This window comes from Ciconia boyciana, chromosome 13, assembly GCF_034638445.1.
Source record: "Ciconia boyciana chromosome 13, ASM3463844v1, whole genome shotgun sequence".
NCBI lineage: Eukaryota > Metazoa > Chordata > Aves > Ciconiiformes > Ciconiidae > Ciconia > Ciconia boyciana.
This window is the reverse complement of record NC_132946.1, coordinates 18,240,490-18,264,811: the sequence shown is the minus strand read 5'-3', so window position 1 is coordinate 18,264,811 and position 24,322 is coordinate 18,240,490. Positions and strand designations below refer to the sequence as shown.

Sequence of the window (24,322 nt, the reverse complement as noted above, 5' to 3'; positions counted from 1 at the left end):
ACGGGTTCATGAGGGGAGCGTCCTGCTTAACCAGCTTAATTTCCTTTTGTGACAAGGTCAGCCATCTAGTTGACCAAGGGAAGCCAATAGATGTGGTGGTTTGGAGTTTTAGCAAAGCTTTTGATACTGTCTCTCACAGTATCCTTCTGGATAAACTGTCCAGCACACTGCTAGACAAGTCCATCGTACGTTGGGTGAGCAACTGGCTGATGGGTCGGGCTCAAAGAGTTAATGCAAATGGGGTTACATCAGGCTGGCGGCCAGTCACCAGTGGGGTTCCCCAGGGCTCAATTTTAGGGCCAGTGCTCTTCAATGTTTTTATAAATGATCTGGACGCAGGAATCGAATGTACGTTAAGTAAGTTTGCCGACAACACTAAACTAGGAGGAGCTGTGGACTTCCGCAAGGGTAGAGAGGCCTTACAGAGAGATCTGGATAGGCTAGAGAGCTGGGCAATCACCAAGCGTATAAAATTTAACAGAAGCAAGTGCTGGATTCTCCACCTGGGACGGGGTAATCCTGGTTATACGTACAAACTGGGGGATGGGAGGCTGCAGAGCAGCCCCGCAGAAAGAGATCTGGGGGTTTGGTTGATGGCAAGCTGAATACGAGTCAACAGTGTGCCCTGGCAGCCAAAAGGGCCAACCATGTCCTGGGGTGCATCAAGCACACCATAGCTAGCCAGCTGAGGGAGGTCATTGTCCCACTCTACGCTGCACTGGCACGGCCCCACCTCGAGTACCATGTGCAGTTTTGGGTGCCTCAATACAAGGACATCAAACTATGAGAGTGTGTCCAGAGGAGGGTGACCAAGGTGGCGAAAGGCCTCCAGGGAAACTTAGGAGGAGCAGCTCAGGTCCCTTGGTTTGTGGACTCGATGATCATTCTGGGTCCCTTCCAACTTGAGGTATTCTATGCTTCTATCTTCACTTAGAGATTTGTGACGTGGGAAGGAAAGGCAGGAGTCATGGGGCTCGACAGGGAATAAACGCATGTGGTGCAAAAAGCTTTAACGGAGCCTTTGCAGGTCTGTAATAGGAGCAGGGGAAGAGGCAGCAGCTGGAGCTTTGTGTTCCCAGTGACTGTGCTGGGAGGAAACCCGTGGAAAGGATGGGTAAAAGCCATTTCCCGTCCTATTTATTTCAACCCTCTTCCACTTTCCAACACCCTTTGCACTTGGCTGATGGCACCAGACCTAAATCATCAGCAAACGTGCTGCTCACCGGAGGAGAGGGCAAAGGCTGGGAAAAGCCCCAGGAGCAGAAGCCACGGGCTGACCACAGGCCCTGTGGAAAGCGGTCAGAAACCACAGGGACCGGAATGGCGTTGGCATCCAGTGCAGCTGGGGTGGCAGACCCTGCGTCGTTCTGCTGCTGGGCTGCCACAAGCGCGTGGTGCTGTGGTGTCAGTCTGGCTCCGCCTAAGATCCATCCCAGCCCACCTCGCTGGTGTTTCGGTGAGAAGCACGAGAACCCTCCAAGGGGCAGAGGCCAGGTAATCTCCACTGCCTTTACCTCCTCTAGATCTGACACACAAGTGTTGCATTTAAAACATCCCCTCCAGGCTGGTAGCTGCGCTAGCATAGCTGTTTTTGACAAGCGCCTTCAGATTCCTGCCTTCAAGGGCTGTAAGAGGAATGAAAGACAGTTTCTACTTTTATTGTTACAGTTTAATACAGTCTTTGATACAGGAGAAGCAGCAGGAGCCAACATGCAAAGCAATTAAAGTCATCCAGGGCTCGAGAAAGATCACCAACAGCTCAGCTGGTGTAAGAAACTGCTCTTTCATAACAGCAATGCAGACGCATCTCTAGGAGCCCATTTCCCTATGTGCTCCTGTTTGATCGTGCCCCGCAGTGTGACGAGTTCATCGCAGATACCAAAGCAACACACAACAGGTAGGAGGAGGGGACTGGTCTTTGATTTTGTCTTTTGAGAGTCAAGTCTGTTATGTGACTAAAGTCTAGTATGCTTTGAAACCGAGAGGCCACCTTAAATCTTGTCTCAGCTGAGAGTCTGCAGAGAAGAGGGATCCTTTGGGAAGAGGCAGTGGCTTTGACAGCAAGTCAGGAGATGAAGCTCAGATATTTGGCAGCAGTTTACCTGTTTCACAGAGCTGGGACCTCTGTAAGTCTACAGGTCTTTTCAATGCATCTGTTAAACAACAAATGTAACCTTCCTCCCACTCACTTCACGCCTTGGTCTTCTACATTGCCAGTGTTTCCTCCGGCAGCCCTGCTGCAGCCGGACTCTGAGTTCAGCCAGAGCTGCACTGCTCCCCGCTCCCGGTCCCTCTGCCCGCAGGCCGCTGTGGCTGCCCGTGCCCTTACCTATGCACTTGCGGTTTTTGAAGAACGTGAGCGTCCCGTGCCACGTGTCCAAATGCACCCCGATGATGGAGCCTTGGCCAAACCTCGAAGAGAAGTTTGTTTTGTCTCCCTTGTGATGCAGTAGTCCTTAAAACAAAAAAACTGGCATTCACTGGAAAGCCTGCACTCCACGAACGCATCCCAACTCCCGCACTGCGAGTTCCCACTGGTACAGCCTCACGCAGTGCCTAAAAAATCCCTCCGTTGCCTGATCCCTGCCCTCCCACCCCCGAGTGGGCGATGAGAAGGGGGAAGTTGAGGTTTTGCAGTACCAGAGCGCAGGCAGCGGCACTGAAACCCCCAATCAGCGACGTGCAACCGGCGGTCCAGGCGCCCTGGAGGTTCACGCACCGGTTCTAAGGGGTCTGCAAAACGCAGGCAAGGCGAGATGCTCCAAGAGCTGCAAGCTGCAGGCAGCCGCTCCGGTTGTCGTTAACGAAGGGACTCGCAGGTCTGGTGGCCTTTTTGGCCTCAACCCCCTTCGGATCATTTAATTCTCAACCCCTTAGGACAACACTTATGCCTGCTGCTGCCCTTGAGCCTTCCTGCCCTCTGCCACCGCCCTGCCTGCGTTACCTGTGTAGGAGAGTCCCCAGCTGTCCTCGTCCTTGCCCAGCAGGCTGCAGAAGGTGTGGCGGTACTTGTCCAGATTCACATCCGATGTCCCAATTCCCACCATCTGGGAGGCAAGGCCAGGAAGAAGAACACAAGCTTAGCGTCTTTTCAAGCAACAAAACACAACCGAGACTCCACCTCCGTCTCTCCCCTCCTTTTCCGGGCACTGTCCAAAAAAGCACCCAGAGGTTTTGGTGAAGCCAAGTCAGAGGTTTCAGGGCAGAGTTGAAGGCTTCCAGCTCCAATTTCCTTTCCTAAGTGAGGAGGCCCAGCTGAACTGCTGGAGAAGCCTGCTGTCCTGTTCAAAGAACACTGGACATTTCTGCGTGCCCGTAAGCGACTCTGCCCCACGTACCATGTCTGTGCCGTACACCAGCGAGGTCATCTCGATCTCCCAGAAGTGCTGCCCGTCTGCCAGCTCTTTGTTCCCCCGGATGGCGGCAGTGCCGCAGCTATACTCCATGTGGAAGTTCACCCTGTGGTTGCCGCAGGTCAGCAAGGTGGCTGTCAACTTATTCAGGTCATCCCACACCCAGTCAAAATCTGTTTGGGAAGCACAGAGCGGACAAGGATGGGCAAAGGCCCTCAGGGAGCCATCCCCAAGCCAAAGCACAGGCAGACATTTGTTTTGAAGGCCTGTTGGGGTTTTTTTGGGTTTGGATTTTTTTTTTTTACTCTTTACGAGGGTAAATCCTAAGCTGTGCACATTGGAGAGTTGTCTGAGGCCTGAACTATTCTGCATTGTCCCACCAGGGACGGTTCAGTGTTCCGAACCCAAAGCTGTCAGCATTAACCAGTTCCAATTTTGGCTAACACAAGTCACAGAGATGCTGTGGTAATCTCCATCCTTGGAGATTTCCAAAACTCCATAGGACAAGGCCCTGAGCACTCTGATCTAACTTTGAAGCTAGCCATTCTTTGAGCGGGGGCAGGACTAATGACCTTCCGAGGTCCCTTAGGACAAGGAAGCCCTGGAGTACAACTTGAGTCTTGCTCACCTGGCCTGCATCCAGCCCTTTGGCCAAAGGGGCTTCACCTCTCCATCTAGGAAGGTCTTCACATAATCCTCTAGAGACTGAGCCTTATTCTTGTCAAGGTCATAACCATCCAACTTAATCTTCACCAAGTGGCAAAGCAGCTCCCTGAAGAACAGGAAGATTTCAAATACAGTTACGCGGATTAACTTTCCCCAGTTGGAGGTCATTCTGTTTATCCAGGGCTGGATAAATACGCCAAGACACGCCTGGCTCCGCATAGCACCTTGCTAATAAAATCGACCCTGCACTGCCTCCGCCAGAAGAGGAAGGGAAGGGCACGTTCCTCGCTCTGTGTGTGCACGCACATCGATGCGCCAGGGGAGAAAAAGCCTTGTTACCCCTTCCCATTTTAATATCCTGAAACAGCAGAGGCAGTAAACCAGTGCCAGAATTACAGGCGTCATTAACAACCACAGAACTGAACCTCTCTGCAGACCTTCGTGCTGAGAGGCAATGAGAAGGCGGGAAGTGAACCTTGATTTGTTCTAAATGAAGCAGCGGAGCAGCTTCTCCATTTTAGCTTTAACTAGCTTCTGTTAGCTAGTTTTAACTTTAATAGCTGTAACTGCTTTCACAACCACAAATCTGGTCTTGTTAAGAGTCTAGTCTGCAGGATTTCAGCAATTCAGCCGAGTTCCTTCTTTTCCCAAAGATCTGTCCCTCTCTTTTGGCCTCTGCACAGAGGCTTCTTAGCACTTCTCTCGGAGTTGGCCTGTGCTTCATGAGAGCAGCCTACAGGTCACAGGGAGCCTGCTGAGAAGAGCCACAGATGCATAATGAGCAAAGAAGGAGCTTACTTGGCAAACTTGGCCTGAGTGTGGGCTTGGCATTCCTCCTGGTACTTGGCCATCTGCTCTGGCATGGCCCTTCCAATGGCTTCCCTTAGCTTCTGTAGAGGCTCCTTCAATCGGCCACCCTAGAGCACAGCACAGAGCAGACTGAAGTTCCACATGGCGTGTTCCAGCCGAGACACCCAAACCTGGCAGGTCCAGACCTTGCCACGTCTGAATCCACACCACCGGATGTGGTGCCTGAACCATGCTCAGTGGAGGACACCACCCCGTTAGGCAGACAACAGCTGTGCTCTGGAGAGCAGGGGGAACATGCACACGAGACAGGGCTGCGCTGCCAAATTCACTCACCTGCTCGTAGAGATAAAGCTTACGGGCACGCTTGACCAGAGTGTCCTTACTGCACGGGAAGAAAGCAGCCAGGTGGGCGTACACCCCTGACCGGATCTGGCTGTTCAGCTCCCGCGTCTGCAGCTCTATGCTGAAGAACAAGACAAACACAACGTTGACCAGGGATCTGGCAGGGGTTCTCTAAGCCACATAAATGCAACTCTGATGCAACCTGGGGAGCTGGAGGCAGGCAGAGAGGGACAAAATACAAGCCAAACTACATGATGCTTCTTTAGATTTTAAAATCAACAGACTCAAGCCTTTTATCCCAAACCATGCCTTTTAATCTAGTTTCCGAGTATCTGGGAAAGGAACAAAAGGATGTCATCAGTCTCATTTATTCTGCATTTCTTCCTGGCAGCTGAAGCACAGGGGGCTGGCGGGCCTTCTGGGAGGGATGGCAGTTGCTTGAAATCCTGTTCCAAGCCCATCCCAATAGGATCACTCCCATCCTCCACATCAGGAAAGGGACTCCCTTCCGGGGATTCACTGAGGAGCCGCTCCAGGTCTAGGTCAGTTAACGAGTCCATAGCCGTCGCTGCCTGAAGCAGGTCGTTATCACTGGCATGGCCGAAGAGCGAGAGCAAAGGGTCAGGCATCGCCTCCGCCTCCCTCGGGGCTGGAGGTTCTGCTGGTGAAGGAGTTGCCACTTTCTGCTCTTCATCTTTTTTCTTCTGAGCATCCTTCTCCTTCTGAAACTTCTTCAGCATCTCCTTAACACTAACAGGGCCGGAGTATTTCTTTTTCTTTTTCTTCTCCTTACTTGCATTTAACACCGTAAAGCTGTAAACAAAGTACGGAGGAGGAAAGGGAACTGAAATGAATACAAGATTAAGGGGAAGAGACGAGGATACCTTCATCCCAGTTCACTTCAGCCATATGCACCAATCCCCTGGTATGTCTTAGCCCCTTAACCAATTAGACCAGGAAAATATTCTATTGCTTCTTAAAGTCCTGCTGCTTGTTCAGCTTGGAGAAGAGAAGGCTGAGGGGTGACCTCATCACAGTCTACACCTTCCTCAAGGGGGGCAGTGGGGCAGGAGGTGCTGATCCCCTCTCTCTGATGACCAGCAATAGGACATGAGGAAATGGAATGAAGCTGCATCAGGGGAAGTCCAGATTGGACATTAGGAAAAGGTTCTCCGCTGAGAGGGTGATCGGTCCCTGGAACAGGCTCCCCAGGGAAGTGGTCACAGCACCAAGCCTGTCAGAGTTCAAGGAGCATCTGGATGATGCTCTTAGTCATATAGTTCAGTTTTAGGTAGTCCTGCGAGGAGCAGGGTGTCAGACTTGATGATCCTTATGGGTCACTTCCAGCTTAAGATATTCTGTGATTCTATGATCCTAAGGTCATACCTGAGAGTTAAGGGTAAGACTGAAGTCCTGACACTTCACCTGGTACCAGATGCCCTAAACGACACAAGGCATTTTCATTGTTATGTCTCTCTTTTTTTAGTAAACTTATCTATCAGGTGTTCACTTACTCAACTTAAAATTTAAAGTTTCAGTTCCTTTTCTGTAATCCTCTATGCTTTCTGAATGCATTTGTCCCACAACTCCTATGTCAGATTTTTAGTAACTGTCGCCCATGAAACAACAGCTGGGGAATGATGGAAAGTTGGATGATGTTTAAGAGAACTGCCCTAAAGCAGATTTTACTAGAGCAGAGGAAACTATACCAATCTATTGGAAACCAGGGAGACTTGAGAATACATGACACTGCTGTTGTCTTCTTCTCAGCCTCTCAACTTCACAACTGATTTAAGCCATGGCTTCCATTTTTAAGGTCTAGAGTGTAGCTACCCTCCACAGAGCAACCATCTCTCCACCCATGGGCCCTACTCTAAAGATCCAAAGGTAAAGCTCTTCACAGCTGTGCAACCTGAAACTGAGGGGAAGCAGAAAGACTCATGCAACAGGTTCATCACCTGTGCAACCACTCACACCAGGGACAGGGCTGCCACAGTGCAAGACTCACGTTGATGTGCAAGTCCTTCCTCACTGCAGAGAGATGATGGAGCTTAAACCATCTCCACCAACTTGGGCTCTTATTTAGCTACGTGCATTATTCCAGCAAGGAAGATTTGGAAACGCACAAACAACTAGTGCAGAGGAACTGAAGCAAGAGAGAGCTCGCGTGACAGCAGCCTGACACTTTTAGCCTATTAAAAGCAGGAGACCAAATTCCTTTTCCTTCTCCTCAGGCTCTCCAGTATCTGTTCCCACCATTAGTGCCTAAACAGAGCTCCAAGAAACACCAACATTGCAGTTGGCTGGGCCCCTCTTGGCTCCGACACTCTTGCTTGGAGCTGTGCTCCTTCCCTCATTGTCAGCTGCCTTTTTTCTCCCACTTTGGAAGCAATGGGGGTTTACCTGCTGGTGTTTATGCAGCACACACTCAAGCCACCCCCACTGCAACAGGTACTACTGCAGCGTAACAAATGCCACCTCTAACCCTGAAGCAAGGTGTTGAGCAGCAAGCATTCCCTCCTCCTCCTCCTCCTTACCCAGCTTTTGGGAACTTGGACTTTTTGGATTTCTTTTCCTTGTCGTAGGAATCATCCTTCTTCTTCATTTTTTCACCTCCATCTTTCAACTTCCGCTTCTGGAGAGGGTTAAAACCAAGTCACAATCAAAGCGTCTCCTACAATCCTACCTGCACCCCCACTTTGGGCCCTCTCCCAAGAATCTGAGAGCAGCTCCTTGCCCACTGGACACATTAACCCAAACCCCATACACCTATCACCACGGTTCTGGCACACACTGTCCTCAATATTTCACAGCGCACCTAGCTTTTACACTAGAGACAATCCTACCGATAAAGGGGAAGGGACGCCAAGTGCTTCTGCTCTTTCCTTTTTTAGCCGCCTTGCTTCGGCATTATGAAAACGGGGCTGTTTCCAACAGCCATTGCCACCGAAGAGGGGCACATTTCCTCTAACAGGAAATAATTGAGAAAGTGGCTTGCTGACCTTGGGACACTTCTTCTTCTTCTTCTTCTTCTCTTGAACGTAGTCATCTTCAGGTTCAGATGCTGACCGAAATTCCAGTATTCCCGAGTTGATGTAAAACCCTCCATACTTTGTAGTAAGAGAAGCTGGAACAAGCTCATCGTACTGGAAATAACAGAGAACAATCTATTGGCACCGTAAGCTTTGTTACCTTATTCTGTAGCTGAGCTGCTTGGACAATGGAGTGGGACTTGTGCTCCCCCAAGAACAGACGGGGCTGTGGACACACCTGCCAACCAGCATTCTCCTGCCACGCGGCTGCCCCAGGAGCTCTCGGTCCCCAGCCCCGGCACACTCCTGGCGTGTCCCCAGTTCAGGTTCTCCCCAGGTGCCAGCTCAGCCCCCCAGGCAGCTGCCTTTAACCACCCTCACTCCTGCCCCAGTACTCACTGCTTCAGAATTATCGATGAAGGAGTCAGATTCGTCGTACCCATACCCCATATCAATCAAGTCCTGAATACGGTCCTTTCTACGTCTCTTGCCACCCTAAAGAGTAAGAGATCGACAGTGTGTTCATCTTTCTTTTCCAGTTACCATGGGGATGGCCCCGATACAGGACACTGACATTGGCTCCAGTACAGAAAAGAGAATGAGATCTTTTTTGCTCCTAGCAGCAGCAGAACCAAACCAGTGTTAACTGGTTGACATCTGAACATCATTGCTCATTCTAAGAGATAACATAATATAAAGAAGAAAACCATACATATTTTTCTTCAGACTTCCTAGCAAGAGCCTCTAATTCATGCCTTTCATTTTTGTCATCATTAAGGGGATCAGCAGGGTCTTTCTTCTGTAGAAATAAAAGAGACAAAACCATCAGAATCAATCCTGTCATGCTGCCACCAAAACCCCATGCATTAAACCCATCAGGACTAGCACATCCAGGCAGAAGCTCAGACAAATCAACCTTTAGTACAGTATTCTGAGAGTGTCTCTAGGTTTTGGGTGCTCTCTCAGCTAGTTCTGTACCTGTCTCTGCTTCTCCCGACTCTCAAAACAAAACAAAACAAAGGCAGCACAAACCATCAACTGACTACTGAACAGTTCCGAAGAGCAACAGTAAAAATAAGTAGAATCCAATCAACTTTCTTTTCATAGAAAAACACCCAGAAGACAAAGTTCAGATGCTACACAAGTCTGCGTGCCGTCGTATCCTGAGAAATGGCTTTCAACAGGCAAACAGAATTGTCAGGGAACACCTGGAAGCACCATGTCCACCACACAGGAGGAGATGCCAAGCACGAAGGTGGAAATATTCACGTGCAGAAGAGCAGGGTCCCAAAAAAGACAGAGCCACATACCATAGAAGCATCTCTCCTTTTGATGCTCTTTGGAAAAGAGCTGCTCATAGCTTCTAGCAAGCCAGGTAGCAAAAATCACTTTGGATCAAGCAATTCCAAACTAAATGAGCATTAAGTCCACAGTCTGCCACCAACGCATCACCTTTCTGACGTGAAATTCCAGTGAAGGCCAAGGAGTGCGACAGCATGGCCTGACAACAAGAACCCCTGGCTGGATGCCAGTTCTCCTGCCTGCAGGATGCATGACCACCCTCCTTCCACCTCTCAGCACCTCACAGCTAACACACAACCAACAGTCAAAACAGCGTTAAAACAGCAATACTGAAAAAACCTTTGAAATCTTCAGATACGTCAGTTCCCCACAGGCCACAAGTGGGGACTTACCTTGTCTCCTGAAGAACCACCTTTTACTTTCCCTTGACAACTCTCCAGAAGATCTGGGTAGAAAAATTCTGGACAATGCTTGTCATCTGGCTCGAAGAGATTAAGTGTGATTCGAACAGTGTTTGCAGCCGGTTCAGAGTCCTGGGGCTGCTCTCCATCGTCTTTCTGAGACCTTTTCAAGAAGCTGCTGCTCAGTGGACCGTGGAGAGTGGTGAACGAAACCCTGTGGGGCTCCGTCATGGCTACGGCCAAGTCTTACCAGTCTGCCCCAGCTGCACACATATGGGTTTCACCAGCTGGTTAAGGAACACTGAGGACGTTGGCAGTAGAACAAGTCATTTGATTTTGAAGTTTTCTTGGGAAATGACAAATGCCCCGGCTGCTAGCGCTTGCTGCAATCGTTACAGAAAGAAGTCAATCCTCAAACCAGAATTCCCTCCAACCTTGGCAGCCCCCCACGCTTTCACTTCTGCCCACCCCCACGCCTCTGCCTTGACACCACACCGCTCCACTTCCAGAGGCTGAAGGAAATACAGCTGTCGAGGAAACCAAACGGCCCTCCCAGACTCGCTGGGACACGGCCCAGCAGCCCTGGGCAGAAACGCCGGCCTGGGCTGCACCGCCCCGGGCCAGGGCTCCGCTCCGGCCGGCAGCTCTCCCGCTGCACGGAGGCCCGGACACCCCTGTCCCTGCCCCGGGCCGCACACCTACACCTCCTCGCTGCCCTCCGATCCGAGCTCCCCCCGGCTGCACCGCCCTGCCACCGCCTCCGGGAGAGCCGCCTCCCCTCTCCCCGCCGGGAAGGGAAGCGCGGAAGGCTTCGGTTAGAGCCCCGCGCCCTCAGAACGCCACCTGAAACACCGTTAAACCAACGGGCGCCGGAGCGGGCCATCGGCCGGCAACGGGGCCGACCTCGGGGACACCCGCCGGGGCGGTCCCGCGTCCTCGGGGCTCCCCTCCGGCCCAGGGAGAGCGACCCCGTCCCCAGCACCCGCGGGGGGCTGAGGGGAGCGCGGGGACTGGCCGCGCCGCCGGACGGAGCCCCGGCCGCGCTGAGGGGAACGGGGGCCCTGGTGCTGAGGAGACACCGAGGCGGGCCGCGGGGCTGAGGGAACCGGGGCCGGGCGCGGGAAGGGCAGGGCCGCCCCGCACTCACCGCCGCCGCCTGACTGCGGGGGGCGCTGCCCTCGCGCTGAAGCCGCGCCCCGCGCCCAACCGACGCCGGCCACACCCACGTGACGAGGGCGGGCCTATCCCCGCCGCGAGTGCCGCCCTCGCACGTGCGGCAGCCCTCGTGCGGCAGCGCGGCAAGATGGCGGCTGAGGGGCGGCGCGGTGGCGGCGAAGCCGCTTTGCCAGCAGCACTTGCTCGCCTCCCCTCAGCGCAGCGAAAGCCACCCAGGCGTCGGCCACCACCCCCTCCCCATCCCTGGGGAAAAGAACCAGTGGGAGAGACAATGGGACGCCCGAGTTTATTATAAAAAAGCAAATGGACCAGTTATGGGAAGAAACAGAATCTGTAACATACTTAGAGCTGTAAGCAGCCACCTGGAGAAGGGCCCAAGGCAGGAGGAGCTCTGGCTGTGGCAGCGGGGCAGCTGCAGAGGGCCCTGGTCACCGAAGGGAGACCCTCCGTCCCCTCCATGCTCATTCCCATGTCGCTGCTGGCGTTTCCCAGCTCAGCCCCACCACCCTTGGGGCCAGCCCAGAGCGGGGATGAGTTTATTCTCTGCCCCCAGAGAACTGCACTCAGTCCCCAGCAGCTACAAAGCTGGGGAGCTGGAGACACGCTTTTAGGGCACAGGCCTAAAAACATCTGAGCCTACACACAAGAAAGACCCAGGAGACCTTGTTCCCTGGGTTTAACCGTGCCCCTGTTCCACGGCAGGATGCAACGTCGCCATCCCTGCCCTTATGCTCCAGCAAGGCTGCACAGGGAGCTCGGAGGATGTTGATGTTCCAGGGAGAGCTCACAGCGGGTTCAAGGTGGTGTCCAACGGTTCCAGAAACCCTCCCAGCAGGGAAGCTCCACCGTCAGACAAGGAGGATCTCAGGATCTCCCAGAGCTCCGTGCCAGGACTCCACAGCCTGCACTGCGCACAAGAGAGGACTAAATAGTCCTCCTAGTCCTTCCTGAGCCCCAAATCTACAAATCCTTCCCCACCTCACTCTCCCCCTTCTATTCTTGTGGTTTGCACAGTGCTACTGCTTCACTAGCGTGTGTCAGTTGCCATGGGGTACAGCATGAGACAGACCATGCTGGGTCAGGCCAGGGGCCATGCAGCCAGCAGCGGAGGCCCACAGGGAACCAGAGCAGACCTGGAGAACCTGCTCCCCCCACTCCCAGCACCCACAGCCAGGAGCCAGAGTCAGAGAAACTGCGTTTAACAGCATCTGGTGAATTGTCCTTCCATGGACTTGCTAATCATGTCTGAAGCCGGGTGAACTTGTGCCAGCACGCAGAGCTCCCACCAAGGAAGAGAGAGAGCAGTTGGTCCTATCCTTCATTCCTTGTCTTGGAACAAGCTCTTACCCCAGGGCGGGACTTTCCCCCTTATCCCATAGCAGCCTAATTCTTTAAAAGCCTTTAATGAAGAACCTTATAGAAATGCAGGTGGATGATATCAATCACATCACCTTGTAGTGACCAGAGCACCTCTCCCAGCGGCAAGGAGCACACGTTCTCCTGCACCAGGCAGGTCTGAGAACACACAGGAATGGGCACAGAGCCCAGTTTTCACTTCAATAAGTCACTTTGAGCTACCTGGGATTTAAGATGCTGCAGCAAACAGAGCAACAATACCAACTACTTACTATAGCAGAAAGAGAAAAAAAGAAATAGCTACTCTTGCAGGGAGCTGAACCAGAGTTACACACACAGACCAGCTCCCAGGACCTGTCCACCCACACGCAGAACAGAAACCTCCACAGCATGCGACACCGCAGCAGGATCCACAGCCAGCCCAAGCAGCTGCGATGAAATGGATGGAAACGCCCTGTGCCCAGTCAGGGAGACATAATTCCCTCGGGCTGCTCTTCTCACGCATAGATCCAGTGCTCAGCTGTGTCCTCCCAGCAAGTCAGCTCCTCTGGGCGGAACCAGAGGGAGATCTCCTGCCGGGCACTCTCAACCGAGTCGCTGCCATGGATCACATTCCTGTAGGGAAGAAGAAAGGGATCAGCTGGGACTAAGCAGAGAACAGCGGGAGAGGGAAGCTGCAGTTTGGAAAATTTCACCTTGACCAATTTAATTAAGCCAATTGAGCCAGTCCCATCTTACAATATTCTTTCCCACCGCACAGCCCTCCTCCTTCCAGCTCAGGGGCTGTTTGTGGTTATGTGGTTCATGTATGGCTTACGTCATGGACGTGCAGGAGCTGCCAGTTCCCAGCACTCCTTCCTCCTATGATAAGAAACCATTTTTTTTGCTACAGGAGGAGCTGCAAGTGGCTGTTGATCTGGGGTTTGCCTTGTTTTTATGTCAGTCATTCAAGTTTTGCCTCCAGATTTCTCCCCCTTCCTTCTGTCAAAGTAGGTCCATTGAAGCACATTTGGTATCAGACACCATGGAACAGAAACCTAGTCCAGGAGGGTTCGATAAAAACAGTGTCTACCACAAGCCAGGCTGCAGCCACCCCAGGTCACAGCCAGTGGATCTTCACCGATGAAGAGCCCTAGCGCATGTAGAGCTCCTGCTTGGCTTTCGTTACAGACTCAGATGCCCGGTGGAGCGGGAGCAGCTCTCCAGGTGCCCTGCTCCCCCAGGAAAGGGCTGAGAGGGCTCCTCGCTTCCCCTTCACAGTCTGACAGTCCTGATTCCCCAGAGCAAAAGACAAGCAAACCCCACCTGCTTTCAACAGAGAAGGCCTCAGGAGGCAGGAAAGACACAGGAAAGACACAAACTTAGGCTCTCCCTTCTGGCAAAGCCAACCCCAGGAGGCAGAGGTCAGCACCTCCTGCCAGGGCTGCTCTGCAAGCTGTCAGAGGGAGACAGCTCTGATCTGAGCACAGAAGGGAGCAGCTCTGCTCTGCAGATGCAGACTCGCATGGCTCAGGCAGGCCTTGCACAGGAATGCCTGGACTGGATGCCCTGAAATACTGAAGGAACAAAAAGCCAAAGCTCTCACTTGCTGACTTCAACACAGAAGTCTCCCCGGATGGTGCCAGGCCTGGATTCGGCTGGGTTAGTCTCCCCAATCATTATGCGAACTGTCTTGACCACGTCCAGGCCCTGCCAGACCTATGTGACAGCAAAACAAGAATCAGCATCCACAACTCCCCCAGCAGATCCTATCATCTGTCCTCTAAATTTCCCATCTAATCTACCTGGGTGAGAGACAGGAAAGGGTCTCTCTGTAAATAGCATATTTTGAAAAATAATCAGAACTGTCTGTGGATTTAATTTACTGCAGAAAACACCTCTTCAGTTCAGTACGGCTTCAAGAGGCCCTCTGAAGAGAGAGGCCACCTTGTTTCCATTGTGCCACAAGCCAATGCTGCTTATACTTTGCACTTACTTTCCGTTCCTTGGTTCTGGAGAACCTGGCCAGCACTCACCATGGCCACCACGGGCCCAGAGCTCATGTACTTCACCAGCCGGCTGTAGAAGGGACGGTCACGAAGGGCGATGTAGTGCTCTTTCAGCAGCTCCTCCGAGGCCTGAGCACAAAGAGCACAAAGCTTAGTCTGCTCTGAGCAGGTGGGGATTTGGGCAAGGTCTACACCCAAGAGATGTGGTTACAGCTAGATAGTGCGTGTTACAACTAAGCTCCTGCACAGATGCTCACTTCCAGGAGTGAAATGGCTTTACTTTGGTGAGGCCTGACACAGGGAGGGCAGAAGTTTCTAGCTCAGAGGAGCAACAACGGCCAGCTTACAACAGCCATGTATGAAAGCCCTGGAGCACGGACACAGTGAAGGGCAGGCATGCTGCCCACAGCGGGAATCACTCCTCCAGAAGCAGTTTAGGCACCTGGGTGCCAACACCCCTCTGACCTCTGAGGATCTGCTGCCTGAATGGCAACAGCAGGCTGTACAAGCCGGGAGGCAGGCAGAAACCCCTCAGGAGTTACCGGCAGAAACCCCTCAGGAGTTACCGGCAGAGCTGGGGCCTGCGGGGCCGCGCAAGCCTTGCTCCAGCCTGGGCCCCTCGGCACCAGGGGACCCCCAACCGTGGCAGCAGCGGTGTCGGCCGGGCCGGGCCCCTCACCTGCAGGAGCTTCAGCCCCACCAGCTGCAGGCCCTTCCTCTCGAACCGCCGGATGATCTCCCCGACCAGGTGCCGCTGGACCCCGTCCGGTTTGATGGCCACGAAGGTGCGCTCGTTAGCCCCGCTGCAGGCTGCAAGGAGAGGAAGGAGGCGTGAGGGGAGGACACTAACCCGGGCCCTGAACCGCGGGGGGACAAGGGGTAGGGGGTCCCGGTCCAGCCCGCACCGCTCTGGAAGAGGCCGGCGAAGAGGCCCAGCACCAGGCAGATCATGGCGGCGCCGCTCTTAAAGGGGCCGCGTCCCCGCCCCGCGCTTTCAGCGCCCCTGGGCCGCCCCGACACCCGCCCCCGGCGGAACGATCGTGCCGGGGCTGAGGAGCGGCGGGGCCGATAGAGGGTGGCGCTGCCCCCGTTCCCATGGCAGCGGGCGGAGCCTGGCGCCTCCCGGCCGCCGGCGCTCGGCCATGGCTGGGAGCGGGCGGCGCGGCCCGGGGCTGGCGGCCCGGCAAGCCGCCGCCTGGGAGGTCTCCGAGTCGGAGCCCGAGAACGAGCCCGAGCCCTGCGGCCCTGGGGCGGCGCCGGCAGCGGCCGGCTCCCCTCCCGCGGCGGGCCCGGCAGGCCGGCCGAGGCGGCGGAGGGCCCCCGGGGAGGCCGCAGCCGGGAGGCGGGAGCGGGAGCGGCGGAAAGAGCAGCAGGCGCTGGAGAAGCGGCGGCGGCGGGAGGCGGCGGCGGCGTGGCGGCTCCTGCGGCCGGAGCGGTGCCTGCGGCTGATGGAGGTGTGCGCCGACCCAGGTGGGCGGCGGGGGCCCGGGGAGGCCGAGCCCGCTGGGGGGGCCCGGCTCTGCCTGCGCGGGGTGGGGCGCCCGGGGCCTCCTGGCTGTCCCCCCTGCGCCCTTGTCTGAGCTGCTCCCGGGCCGTTGGCCTGGGGCCCGCACAGCCCCTGGGTGTTTATTAGGCTCTTCTGCCTTGGTTATCTCTGTCGTTGCTGTCGTGGCTGCAGACTAGCTGTGGTTAGATTGCAGCGGGCAGCTGCTGTGGTCCCTGCCTTGTTCCTGAGCATCATGGAGAGAGGACCAACCTCTCCAGCTCTGGGGCTGACAGGCCCAGGCTGGCACTTCTGGAGTACAAGCTCTTAGCTCCTCCGGGCCTTGTTGCAGAAGGGCAGCGCTTCAGTCCCAGAGGGATTGTCTTTATAGAGTGCACGTTTCTGAGGTAGTTCTGGGGCGGTGAGCTCCCAGCTGTTAATTTGCTCCCATCCGTCCTCAAGTGTCGTTATGAAGAGATAAGAAGACCTGCAGTCCAGAGCTCGACCGCCTGCTCAGGCTGGGCAATGTTACCTGCTATCTGGAACTCACTTCTTGGTGCAGCTCCAAGATAAGCCTCTGGAAATACCAGCACCTGAAATATGTTCTCCAGGCGCCTCACAGAGGGCTGGGTCTGCTTCCAGAGCCTCCCTGGTCAGGGACAATGTTCAGGGCATCAGGACCCCGTAGGTCACAGCATGGAGCTTCCTTGGCAGAAAATGAGGTGGTTTATTCTGTGGCGCTGGCTGCCAGCGTGTCCCTGGGATCCTGGCCCTTTCCTGGCTCTCGCAACTGCCGCTGCTGATCCTCTGACACATCTGACTCCCTGGAGTGTGTTTCTAATCCCTGTCCTGGGGGGAGCGGGGCTGCTGGCCTGTTCCTCGCCCTGCAGCTTGCCTGGGCAGCCCAGGGTCGCTGGGTGGGCTTCCCTGTCAGGGCAGAATGGCCGGTGTGACAAGTGTGACGCTGCACCCCGGTCCCCAGCAGCTTGAATCCAAGCTTCAGCTCATCCCTGTGCACGTGTAATTAGAGCCGTAGCATTATATCTTGAATTGCTCTGTTCGTTAGTATCTGTCATGCACTACTTTTTGCTAATTACATTATCCTTATGGTAAGCATTCACTCCACTGCTAATTGCTAGCAGCAATATTTGTTTAACTAAAAATGTTTTTCAAGGATACGTGCTTTGTATCCTTAAACGTTCTGTTTAGAGACTTGTTGGTCTGCTCACTCTCCTCCATGCAGATCTTGGGCAGGTTCTGGTGGTTCTCTGGGTGGCAGGGATCCAACTGCTTCATCTGACATGGTTTCGAGTAACTTCTTATCATGTTTGCACCAATAAAATAATTAGAGGTCGTATTCTGAGGGTCTGTAGCATGGCTTTGCCCGAGGAAGACTGCTCCAACAGAGTCCTGTTGTTGTCTTCATTATTCTGCCAGTAGAAAAGTCTGTGTAGGATAAATACTGTTATCTGTTCTGTTGTGGAATTTGTGGTGAAGTCATGAGTACATCCGGTCCTCGGGAGGCGGTGGAGGTTCCAGAAGTGTATTTTTGCAGCCTTTTTCCAGGTGAGCAATCCTGTTTGAGCAGGGTCAGCCTGGTGGGGCAGGCTGGCTGGTGTAATGCACAGCCCGCCAAATAAAATACCGTGTGATTTTTCACTTTAAAAACTCCACTGTGGCAATTATATCAGCACCCACCAAGTCCTCAGAGTTACTCTCTGTCCCTGGGTTTCACATTGTCCTCTGCCCTGGTGCTAATCAGTTTAGTTCTTGCTCATCTCTTCTGCCCCATTCCTGCTTAGGTCTCAACCCCGCTCCTGCCTTCCTCACGTCACGACCCCTCACCTCACTGCACCAGCCGGAGGCTTTGCTCCTCCTCTTCCCGGGTGCCGGCAGAGGGAGTGCAGGCAGCACGGAGGAGCACTCTGCCTGTCCTGTGCCTGCAGCACCCAGCCCTGCACCCTGAGGTCCGTCCTGCCCCGGGGAGCGGCTTGCGGCTGGGCCGGGCAGTCCTGCTGGCAAAGCTCCCTCATCAAACAAGGTGTTGATATTTTTAACATGGACAAGCAGCATGTTGTTAGCCTTCCCCTTGCATCCTTAGAAATAGCCGTGCTACTTTGTTGAAACATCTCAAATAAATTCAGTCTAGAGCAGGTATCTGTCAAAGAAAACAGTCCAAATGCTTGGTTTGACGAGGTTGCAGACAGCTATAAGGAAGGTGCCTAATGGATGGTGTCGACTCACGTTAGCTACGTTTGACACTACTTACAGAGCCAGTAATTAAGAACACGTTCTCTGTGGGCTCCCTGGTGACATCCACGTGTGTGTCCAGCCTGGCTGCTGGAGTAGCAGCGTGCACAGGAGTGATGGCAACGGCACTGAAGTGAGTGTCAAGGGAGGTGTGCCAGGGCTGTGCATGGGTGGTGAAACCCAGCTTCCTAGCTACAAATTGTTCAGCCTGTTGGCTAATTTCGGTCTTCTTTCACAGAGAGACAGATATTTGAAAAATAATAAAGTTTCTACAAATGTAATAAAATTTGTTCTTGGGGGAACAGAAGAGCTGGCTTTTAAAGTTTGCCTTTAGAAACCCAGAATGTGCAAATTGCCTGTCAGTGTCCAGGTACTTGGCTGGAGTGAAGAAGGACGATTTTATAGGTGCCTGCAGAGATGGTCAATGACAAAGTCAATAACTCAGCAATCCAGCCAGCAAGCGCACGTGCTGTAGGAAGCCAGACTTCCCATCCTTGCAGAATTCCTTGTTTTCCACTTGTGTTTTGTTGTTGTTGATTAAAGCTCTTGATTAAAGCTCTGTTGATGAAATACCTCTTTCTCATGTCAGGATTGTTCTCTCCTCCTCCACAGGTCTCCTCAAAGATCCTGGCTCAGATGCTTGGGTGAAGGTTTTAAGTTCCTTGGACTGTAAATGTTCTTTTGAGCCTCAGGCGATTCCCTGCAGCATAACCTGGAGGAGAAACATGCCAAGCACTCTGTCCACTCCAGTGAGTCCTCCTCATCTTCTCTGTACACATAAGCTAGCAACTGATGTGCTGTGAGGAGAAAGCTTTGACTTGCACTCTTGCAGTGTGGGCTCTGCACAGGTGGACACTTGCTCTCTGCTTTCATGCTGGACCCCTGCTTGTGTTGGAAATTATTTCATCTTCTTTAGGATGGCCCCATGGTGAAGACTGAAGAGGAGAAAGAGGTGTTGGTGTTGGTAGAGCCGGAAGATTTTCTTAAGCGCCTCTTTTCCCTAACCCAGGTGATACAGATCTCTGAGCCAGCCCTATACAAAGTGCTCTACAGCAGAGTCACTTTGCCAGGTGAACACAGAAGGGGAGGGAGGGGTCATTCAAAACTGCCCTTGCTCCACCCTGAAACAAAGCTGTGTTACAGAGGGCAGTGGTTTGGAAGGAGAGAACTTGTGGGAGAAGCCCTATCCGAGTACAGCAGGAGGTCTTTAGGGATGGTACACAGGCACCTGCCTTTCACCCTGGGAAAGGATGCTGTGTTCCTCAGAGGGGAGCTGGGCAGGCCAGACTTGCCTTTCCTTGCATTTAGCTTTTCCATTCTCATGGAGTCTATAAAAGATTTGTTCGAAAGAAACGTTCAGAGTACGCAGCCCTTGGAAACACTTGCATTTTGAAGCAGAGAGATTTGTGTTAGTTCTCATTTATGTGCAGTCCTACAACGTTTTATTTATACCTGTCTAGGCAGCCTGTGCTTCTGCCCTGAGAAGTCCCCAGTCCATTCAGCCCCGTCCAAGACTAGAGAATGACAGGCTAGAATAGGCAGCGTCTGAGGAGATCAGTGCTAATGCTCCAGGGAAAGAGGTGAGCCAGAAGAAGCAGCGGGACGTTGGCAGATGTGGCATGTGGTGCGTGCCCAAAGGCAACGCTCTCAGCTGCAGTCTGAGGCTGGGTGCTGCCCGTTCCCACCAATGAGATGCACCTTGGAAGGCCCCGCTGTCCTGCCAGAGATGGGGAGGGGTGTTTTGGAGAGGAAGGCTGCTACAGACTTGGGTATGATTTGTCTTGCTTCAGAGTTTTGTCAATGCCCTGTCAGCGAGTCAGCCTGACCTGAACCAAGTGTTGCCTTTGGCCGGTCTGGAGGGCTCCTCCACCAAAACCTACAGCCTGGCTGTCGTTGGGCTGGATGCCTACAGGCGGTACGTGCCGGGCGAGCAGTGGTGCCGGGAAGCTCACGGCGGGGGGAGATCAGCGTGTCTGCAGGGGGGACACATCCAGAGCTGAGCTGCTGATGCTTGGTGCCAGCATGGTGGCTGTGAATCACAAAGTCCATGCTCATGGGAGCCGGGACTTGGGTTTTGCAGTCTTGAGGGCGTACTTTGCGCATGCATTTATAGCAGCCTCTGACGATCTTGTAGGCAGAAGGGGTTCACAGGTAAGGCTTCTCTCTGTACCCCAGGCAGAGCTGTGTGCAGCTCATGAAGTAGGGAGAGATGTTCAATGCCTGGAGCCCTTTTCTCATCCCCAAATGTCTCATTCGTGTGCTGCTCCCAGTGCCTGGGTCCTTCCTGTCCATGTACATGCACAGCAGAGGAATCTCCTCTGTGGTGATGGTGTGATCACTTCCAGAGTTCCCGGCATAGACACAGCTTGGTCTGTCCTGTTCTGTCTGGAGTATTTCTCAGGGAGAGCTCTTGTCTCACCACCTCCTGGGCTCTTTCTCACTTAAGACTGTGAGGATAAATTTTACCTAGAGTGTTATGTATAAAAAAAATAAGCTGTGGCCTGTTGAGTTCTGCCACCAGAGGAACCAAGTGGCTCTCACCCTGGTTTCAGGTCTCCTCTCCCTCGCAGGGGAGCTGCCACCACCTGGCCGGCAGGTGGTCTGGAACAAACTCGACACCTTTGTCTCCCAGCTTCGAGTCAGACTGGGAGGTGGCAGATGTGGGTGGGTTAAGTATGGCCTTGTCCTCTATGTCAGACAGCAGCCCTGAGGTGTGAATATGTAGAGCTTGCGTGTGAGCCGTGTGTCTTGCTTGTAGGTGTAACCAGGAGCAGCGCAGGCAGCGGGCACTGAGCCCTGGAAAGCAGAGTCCCAGCTCCCAGCCTGGCCCAGAGCTGGCTATGACTCAGGAGGAGATATTGGAGGTAAAACTTCTTACAGTCCTTGAAGTTTTATGTTACCTGGGGTTAAGCTGTGCGGAAGAGGCTCCCACTGGTGAGCTCTTGTGTCTAAGGAATGCTGTGCCAGGGGAGGTGGTGGCTGGCTTGGATCAGGTTGCATCTGCGTGCATCCTCCTTCACCCTGGCCGGCAATGGATTGAAGAGGGACTGCAGACCTCGAGGCATGGTTTAGAGCCTCTTGTTCTTAAGACCATGCTTCGGAGCTGATCCATCCTCCCCTCCCCAACCCCACCAAGAACTGCCCAGTTAGCTGTGAAAGGACCTGTTGGTTCTTGCTCAGGTCTCTGCCTTGCAGAGCCTGTGTCCCACAGCAGAGCAGGAATGCTCCTTGTGATGCCGCAGCAGTCATAAACTAGGTCAAATATGATCTAAACCCCTGCTTGATATCTCTTGAACTAAGTTCCTGCCCTGCCTGAGTATGCCCCAAAGGGGGTTATGACTTGCTGGCTTACTGGGAGCTAAGAAGGATGAGCAGGCTTTACTGCGGCACTGTGTAAACAGAGCTAATGCAGGCAGCCCAGCTTCTCCCCTTCCAGCCCCAGCCCAGCTTCATCCTGCCAAGGGATGCGTCCTACCTGTGTGCTTTCCTTGCTCCTCTCGCTAGGTGCCTTTGGTGGCCAGGGCTGACACCAGCGCTACCGGCTGAGGGTCGAGGAGGGTGAGGGCCTCGGGCTGTCCTGGCTCACGGCTGGCCCACCCAAGCCTGTCTTTGTCCCGTCGGTTGGCATGTTACATGTTTCACCTCTGTCGCTTCTCCTCCAGGCGCTGGTGGTGCTGCAGCTGTGGGGTAACATCGAAGTGCTGTTCCTAGACACATGGCAGGAATTTGGCCAGCACGTCTCTGCGCTGACAAAGGCAATAGCAAAACGCCCGTACAAGTGAGTCGTATCACTGGACTCGGTCACGTCCCAACCCCAGAGCTTAAGGAAACCTCAGTGGAAGCTATCTGTGGCTGCTAGCCTGTCCTTGATGCTGTCAGTGTAAGGGCCCAGACTAGGTGTGTCTCAAGATCATTTTCAGTCTCTGTGCTGATGAAAATCTTCTGTTCTTATGGTGATTCAGCACTAGGAAAGGAGGGAAAATAACAGCCTTAGGAAAAACCTTTCCACCAAGGTGTTCTGGAGCTTTCCAGGGAAGGAAAGAAAATTGAGGGGGAAAAAAATATTAGTCCCAGGCAGAAAGAGATTTTAGAAGGAAGCCCGCTGCTTAATGCTAGGGGAAGGCTGCAGCGTCTGGGGTCTGCAGGCCTGTGCTCAGGGCATGCACCAGCCCTCCGTCTTGCTCTCAGCAGCCCGTCTTTCTGCAGGAGGCAGCTGGAGTCACAGGAGTTGCCTTTCTGCACTGCTGGGGCCTGGGCCAGCGGGGTACGAGTGGAGAAGGATGGCACAGGACTCTGGCAGGTGTGGAAGAGACAAATCCAGCAGTTTAACAGAGTCAGCCCTGCAACAGCAGCAGCTATAGCGGAAGCATATCCCTCCCCAAGCCTCCTGTTACAGGTAAGCCCTCAAACCCCTCAGTGTCCTGTTAAAAGCTTGGAGGACGCAGGCAGGGAGGGGTGCCACGTGCTTCCTCACTTAAAGGTCTTTGTTGATGCGGGAAACAAGCCACGAGTGTGAAATTGGCTCCCCAGAAAGGCAAGGCTTGTCTCCAGATGGTGTTTGACTTAAACCATAGCTTTGTTTCAGCAGTAGCTACTTACCCCACCTGTTAGCCCTTCCAGACCTCTCTCTGCCTTGGTCTTACCTCACAGGACCCGCTCAAAGCATCTTCGCATTTTTGCTCGGTGATGCATTTGGTTGCCCACCCCAGCCAGTGCAGCTGAGGGTCTGCTGGATGCATCCCACTGCCCTTCTCCAACGCGGTCTGTCCATCAGCTTTGCCTGTTTTTATTTGAACTGGGTGAAGTCTCAGGTGGCTGCTGTGACAGTCCAACAGCTGTACATCACCCTCAAGCAGAAAACTCGTGTCACCCCTGCGGAGTGCGAGGGATTTCCACAGGACACCCAAACTGTCTTACTGCTTGCTGTCACCAGTGGCATACCCCACGCTCTCCTGGCTCTTCTGTTGTCTGATCCTTCAGGGAGCTGATGTAGCTCTCTAAATTCTCCCTCTGCCTAGTCCCCTTAGCTTTCTGCTGGTTCGTGAGCTAGACTGGCTCAGCAAGGTGTTGGGGGAGCAGGATTAGATGAGGATGCTGTCTAACCCTCTGACAGCAGCTTAGCCAATTTATGAAGACACATTTTTATCAGCAAGTGCTTGTTTTTGTGAGCATTAATCACATAAACTCTTTCCATTAGATCAGGAAATGCAACAGAACTTTTTTTAAAAAGAGTGTCGTGTAGTCAAATACTCTCCTTTTTCTTCTGGAGCTTTGATTTCTGTCCCTAGCATAGCTGCATCAGAAGAAGTGGCTTTACAGCTCTCCTTGTACGCTGGAGGGGCAAAACACAACTCTGAGTGTGTGTGAGGTCTGTTTGCAAGTGATCGATCTTGTTTCTTCTGAGCTTTATCCCCTGATCCTGGTATGTTTGGCTGGATGAAGGCTCAGTCATGGATCCTCACTGTAGCGATGGGATTGAGGCTTGCAGGGGAGATTGGAGTCTTCTCGTAGAGCGAGAAGACTGTCCTAACTGCTTCCTTCTCTTGCGTGCTCAAAGGCCTATGAAGAATGCAGCACAGAAGATGAAAAACGACTTCTGCTGAGTGACATCCCAGTGAAATCAGATGTCAGTGGGAAAGACCGCCGTGTTGGGCCAGACTTATCCCGCCGCATCTACCTCTTCATGGTATCCACTGACCCTGACCTTGTCCTGGACCTGAGCACGTAGAGGGACCGTGGGCCGTGTCAGTCAGCCTGCTTGTTTTATCTGCCAAGACTCGGCAGTGGCTGAGCTGCTGCTGGCACGGCAGTGCTGCTGGGAGCCTGGCCAGGGGAAGCAGCTGATTCTGTTTCAGAACAGAGACCTGCACATCAATAAATGTCTTTTTACAGATGCTTTCTTCAGCCTCTTGGCTCTCCTTTCCTCTTTTAGCTGCCCCAGCTCTCTATCCCCTGGCTGGAAAGCAGGCACTGTCTCCTAAGAGAGCTAAGGAATGGTTGGAACAGGGGCTGGATGTGAAAGTGTTAGTGAGCTGTCCCTGAGCAGCACAGGATCAGCTCCTCTGCTGAGACAGCTGCTTGGTGAGTCTGTCCTGTGCTGCCTTTCAGGTGAGCTGTTGAACGAGCCATGTATTTTCTGCAGTGTGTCCTGACTTTTGATATC

General features: G+C 53.5%; 4 protein-coding genes across 5 annotated transcripts; 1 reads left to right on the top strand and 3 right to left on the bottom strand.

The window, feature by feature from the left end:
* Nucleotides 1-1,009: 1,009 nt before the first annotated feature.
* On the bottom strand, nt 1,010-3,523 carry LOC140659240 (SPRY domain-containing SOCS box protein 3-like). Its single transcript, XM_072878625.1, has 4 exons — nt 3,339-3,523; nt 2,945-3,047; nt 2,330-2,455; nt 1,010-1,625 (listed from the first exon to the last, which is right to left on the bottom strand). The coding sequence occupies exons 1-4, from the start codon at nt 3,444-3,446 to the stop codon at nt 1,546-1,548; spliced, it is 417 nt and encodes a 138-aa protein (XP_072734726.1). The 5' UTR covers nt 3,447-3,523; the 3' UTR covers nt 1,010-1,545.
* LOC140659235 (ubinuclein-1-like) lies at nt 3,391-11,221 on the bottom strand. 2 transcript variants are annotated; one of them, XM_072878619.1, is made up of 9 exons: nt 9,898-11,221; nt 8,916-9,002; nt 8,603-8,698; nt 8,174-8,317; nt 7,709-7,806; nt 5,163-5,292; nt 4,818-4,936; nt 3,982-4,125; nt 3,391-3,526 (listed from the first exon to the last, which is right to left on the bottom strand). In XM_072878619.1, exons 1-9 carry the CDS (start codon nt 10,135-10,137, stop codon nt 3,520-3,522), a joined length of 1,065 nt encoding a protein of 354 aa, XP_072734720.1. In that variant the 5' UTR covers nt 10,138-11,221; the 3' UTR covers nt 3,391-3,519. The 2 variants fall into 2 exon arrangements, with proteins under 2 accessions (XP_072734720.1, XP_072734719.1); XM_072878618.1 differs by lacking the exons at nt 3,391-3,526; nt 3,982-4,125; nt 4,818-4,936 and having other exon boundaries at nt 5,187-5,984.
* Nucleotides 11,222-11,349: 128 nt separating this feature from the next.
* Nucleotides 11,350-15,491, bottom strand: NME3 (NME/NM23 nucleoside diphosphate kinase 3). Its single transcript, XM_072878624.1, has 5 exons — nt 15,332-15,491; nt 15,106-15,236; nt 14,454-14,555; nt 14,024-14,136; nt 11,350-13,053 (listed from the first exon to the last, which is right to left on the bottom strand). Exons 1-5 carry the CDS (start codon nt 15,375-15,377, stop codon nt 12,936-12,938), a joined length of 510 nt encoding a protein of 169 aa, XP_072734725.1. The 5' UTR covers nt 15,378-15,491; the 3' UTR covers nt 11,350-12,935.
* Nucleotides 15,492-15,497: 6 nt separating this feature from the next.
* EME2 (essential meiotic structure-specific endonuclease subunit 2) lies at nt 15,498-24,043 on the top strand. Its single transcript, XM_072878617.1, has 8 exons — nt 15,498-15,896; nt 18,772-18,908; nt 19,076-19,168; nt 19,950-20,074; nt 20,918-21,023; nt 21,822-21,937; nt 22,366-22,555; nt 23,717-24,043. Exons 1-8 carry the CDS (start codon nt 15,569-15,571, stop codon nt 23,885-23,887), a joined length of 1,266 nt encoding a protein of 421 aa, XP_072734718.1. The 5' UTR covers nt 15,498-15,568; the 3' UTR covers nt 23,888-24,043.
* Nucleotides 24,044-24,322: the final 279 nt, after the last annotated feature.

Bases quoted from the DNA above. Each gene is read 5' to 3' on its own strand.
- NME3 (XM_072878624.1), bottom strand. From the start codon at position 15,377: ATGATCTGCCTGGTGCTGGGCCTCTTCGCCGGCCTCTTCCAGAGCG. The intron at 14,137-14,453 runs GTGAGTGCTGGC...GCTGTCACATAG, and splicing joins CTGGGCCCGTGGTGGCCATG to GTCTGGCAGGGCCTGGACGT. The intron at 13,054-14,023 runs GTGAGAGCTTTG...TCTTCCCTACAG, and splicing joins TTCTGTGTTGAAGTCAGCAA to GAATGTGATCCATGGCAGCG.
- EME2 (XM_072878617.1), top strand. From the start codon at position 15,569: ATGGCTGGGAGCGGGCGGCGCGGCCCGGGGCTGGCGGCCCGGCAAGCC. The intron at 18,909-19,075 runs GTGAGTCCTCCT...CATCTTCTTTAG, and splicing joins CAAGCACTCTGTCCACTCCA to GATGGCCCCATGGTGAAGAC. The intron at 19,169-19,949 runs GTGATACAGATC...GTCTTGCTTCAG, and splicing joins GCCTCTTTTCCCTAACCCAG to AGTTTTGTCAATGCCCTGTC.
- LOC140659235 (XM_072878618.1), bottom strand. From the start codon at position 10,137: ATGACGGAGCCCCACAGGGTTTCGTTCACCACTCTCCACGGTCCACTG. The intron at 8,318-8,602 runs GTGAGTACTGGG...TGTTATTTCCAG, and splicing joins TCATCGATAATTCTGAAGCA to TACGATGAGCTTGTTCCAGC. The intron at 5,985-7,708 runs GTAAGGAGGAGG...CTTTGTTTACAG, and splicing joins TCCAAGTTCCCAAAAGCTGG to CTTTACGGTGTTAAATGCAA.
- LOC140659240 (XM_072878625.1), bottom strand. From the start codon at position 3,446: ATGGAGTATAGCTGCGGCACTGCCGCCATCCGGGGGAACAAAGAGCTG. The intron at 2,456-2,944 runs GTAACGCAGGCA...TTTTGTTTTAAG, and splicing joins CTGGGGACTCTCCTACACAG to GACTACTGCATCACAAGGGA. The intron at 1,626-2,329 runs GTAAGGGCACGG...TTCCTCTTACAG, and splicing joins CAAAAACCGCAAGTGCATAG to CCCTTGAAGGCAGGAATCTG.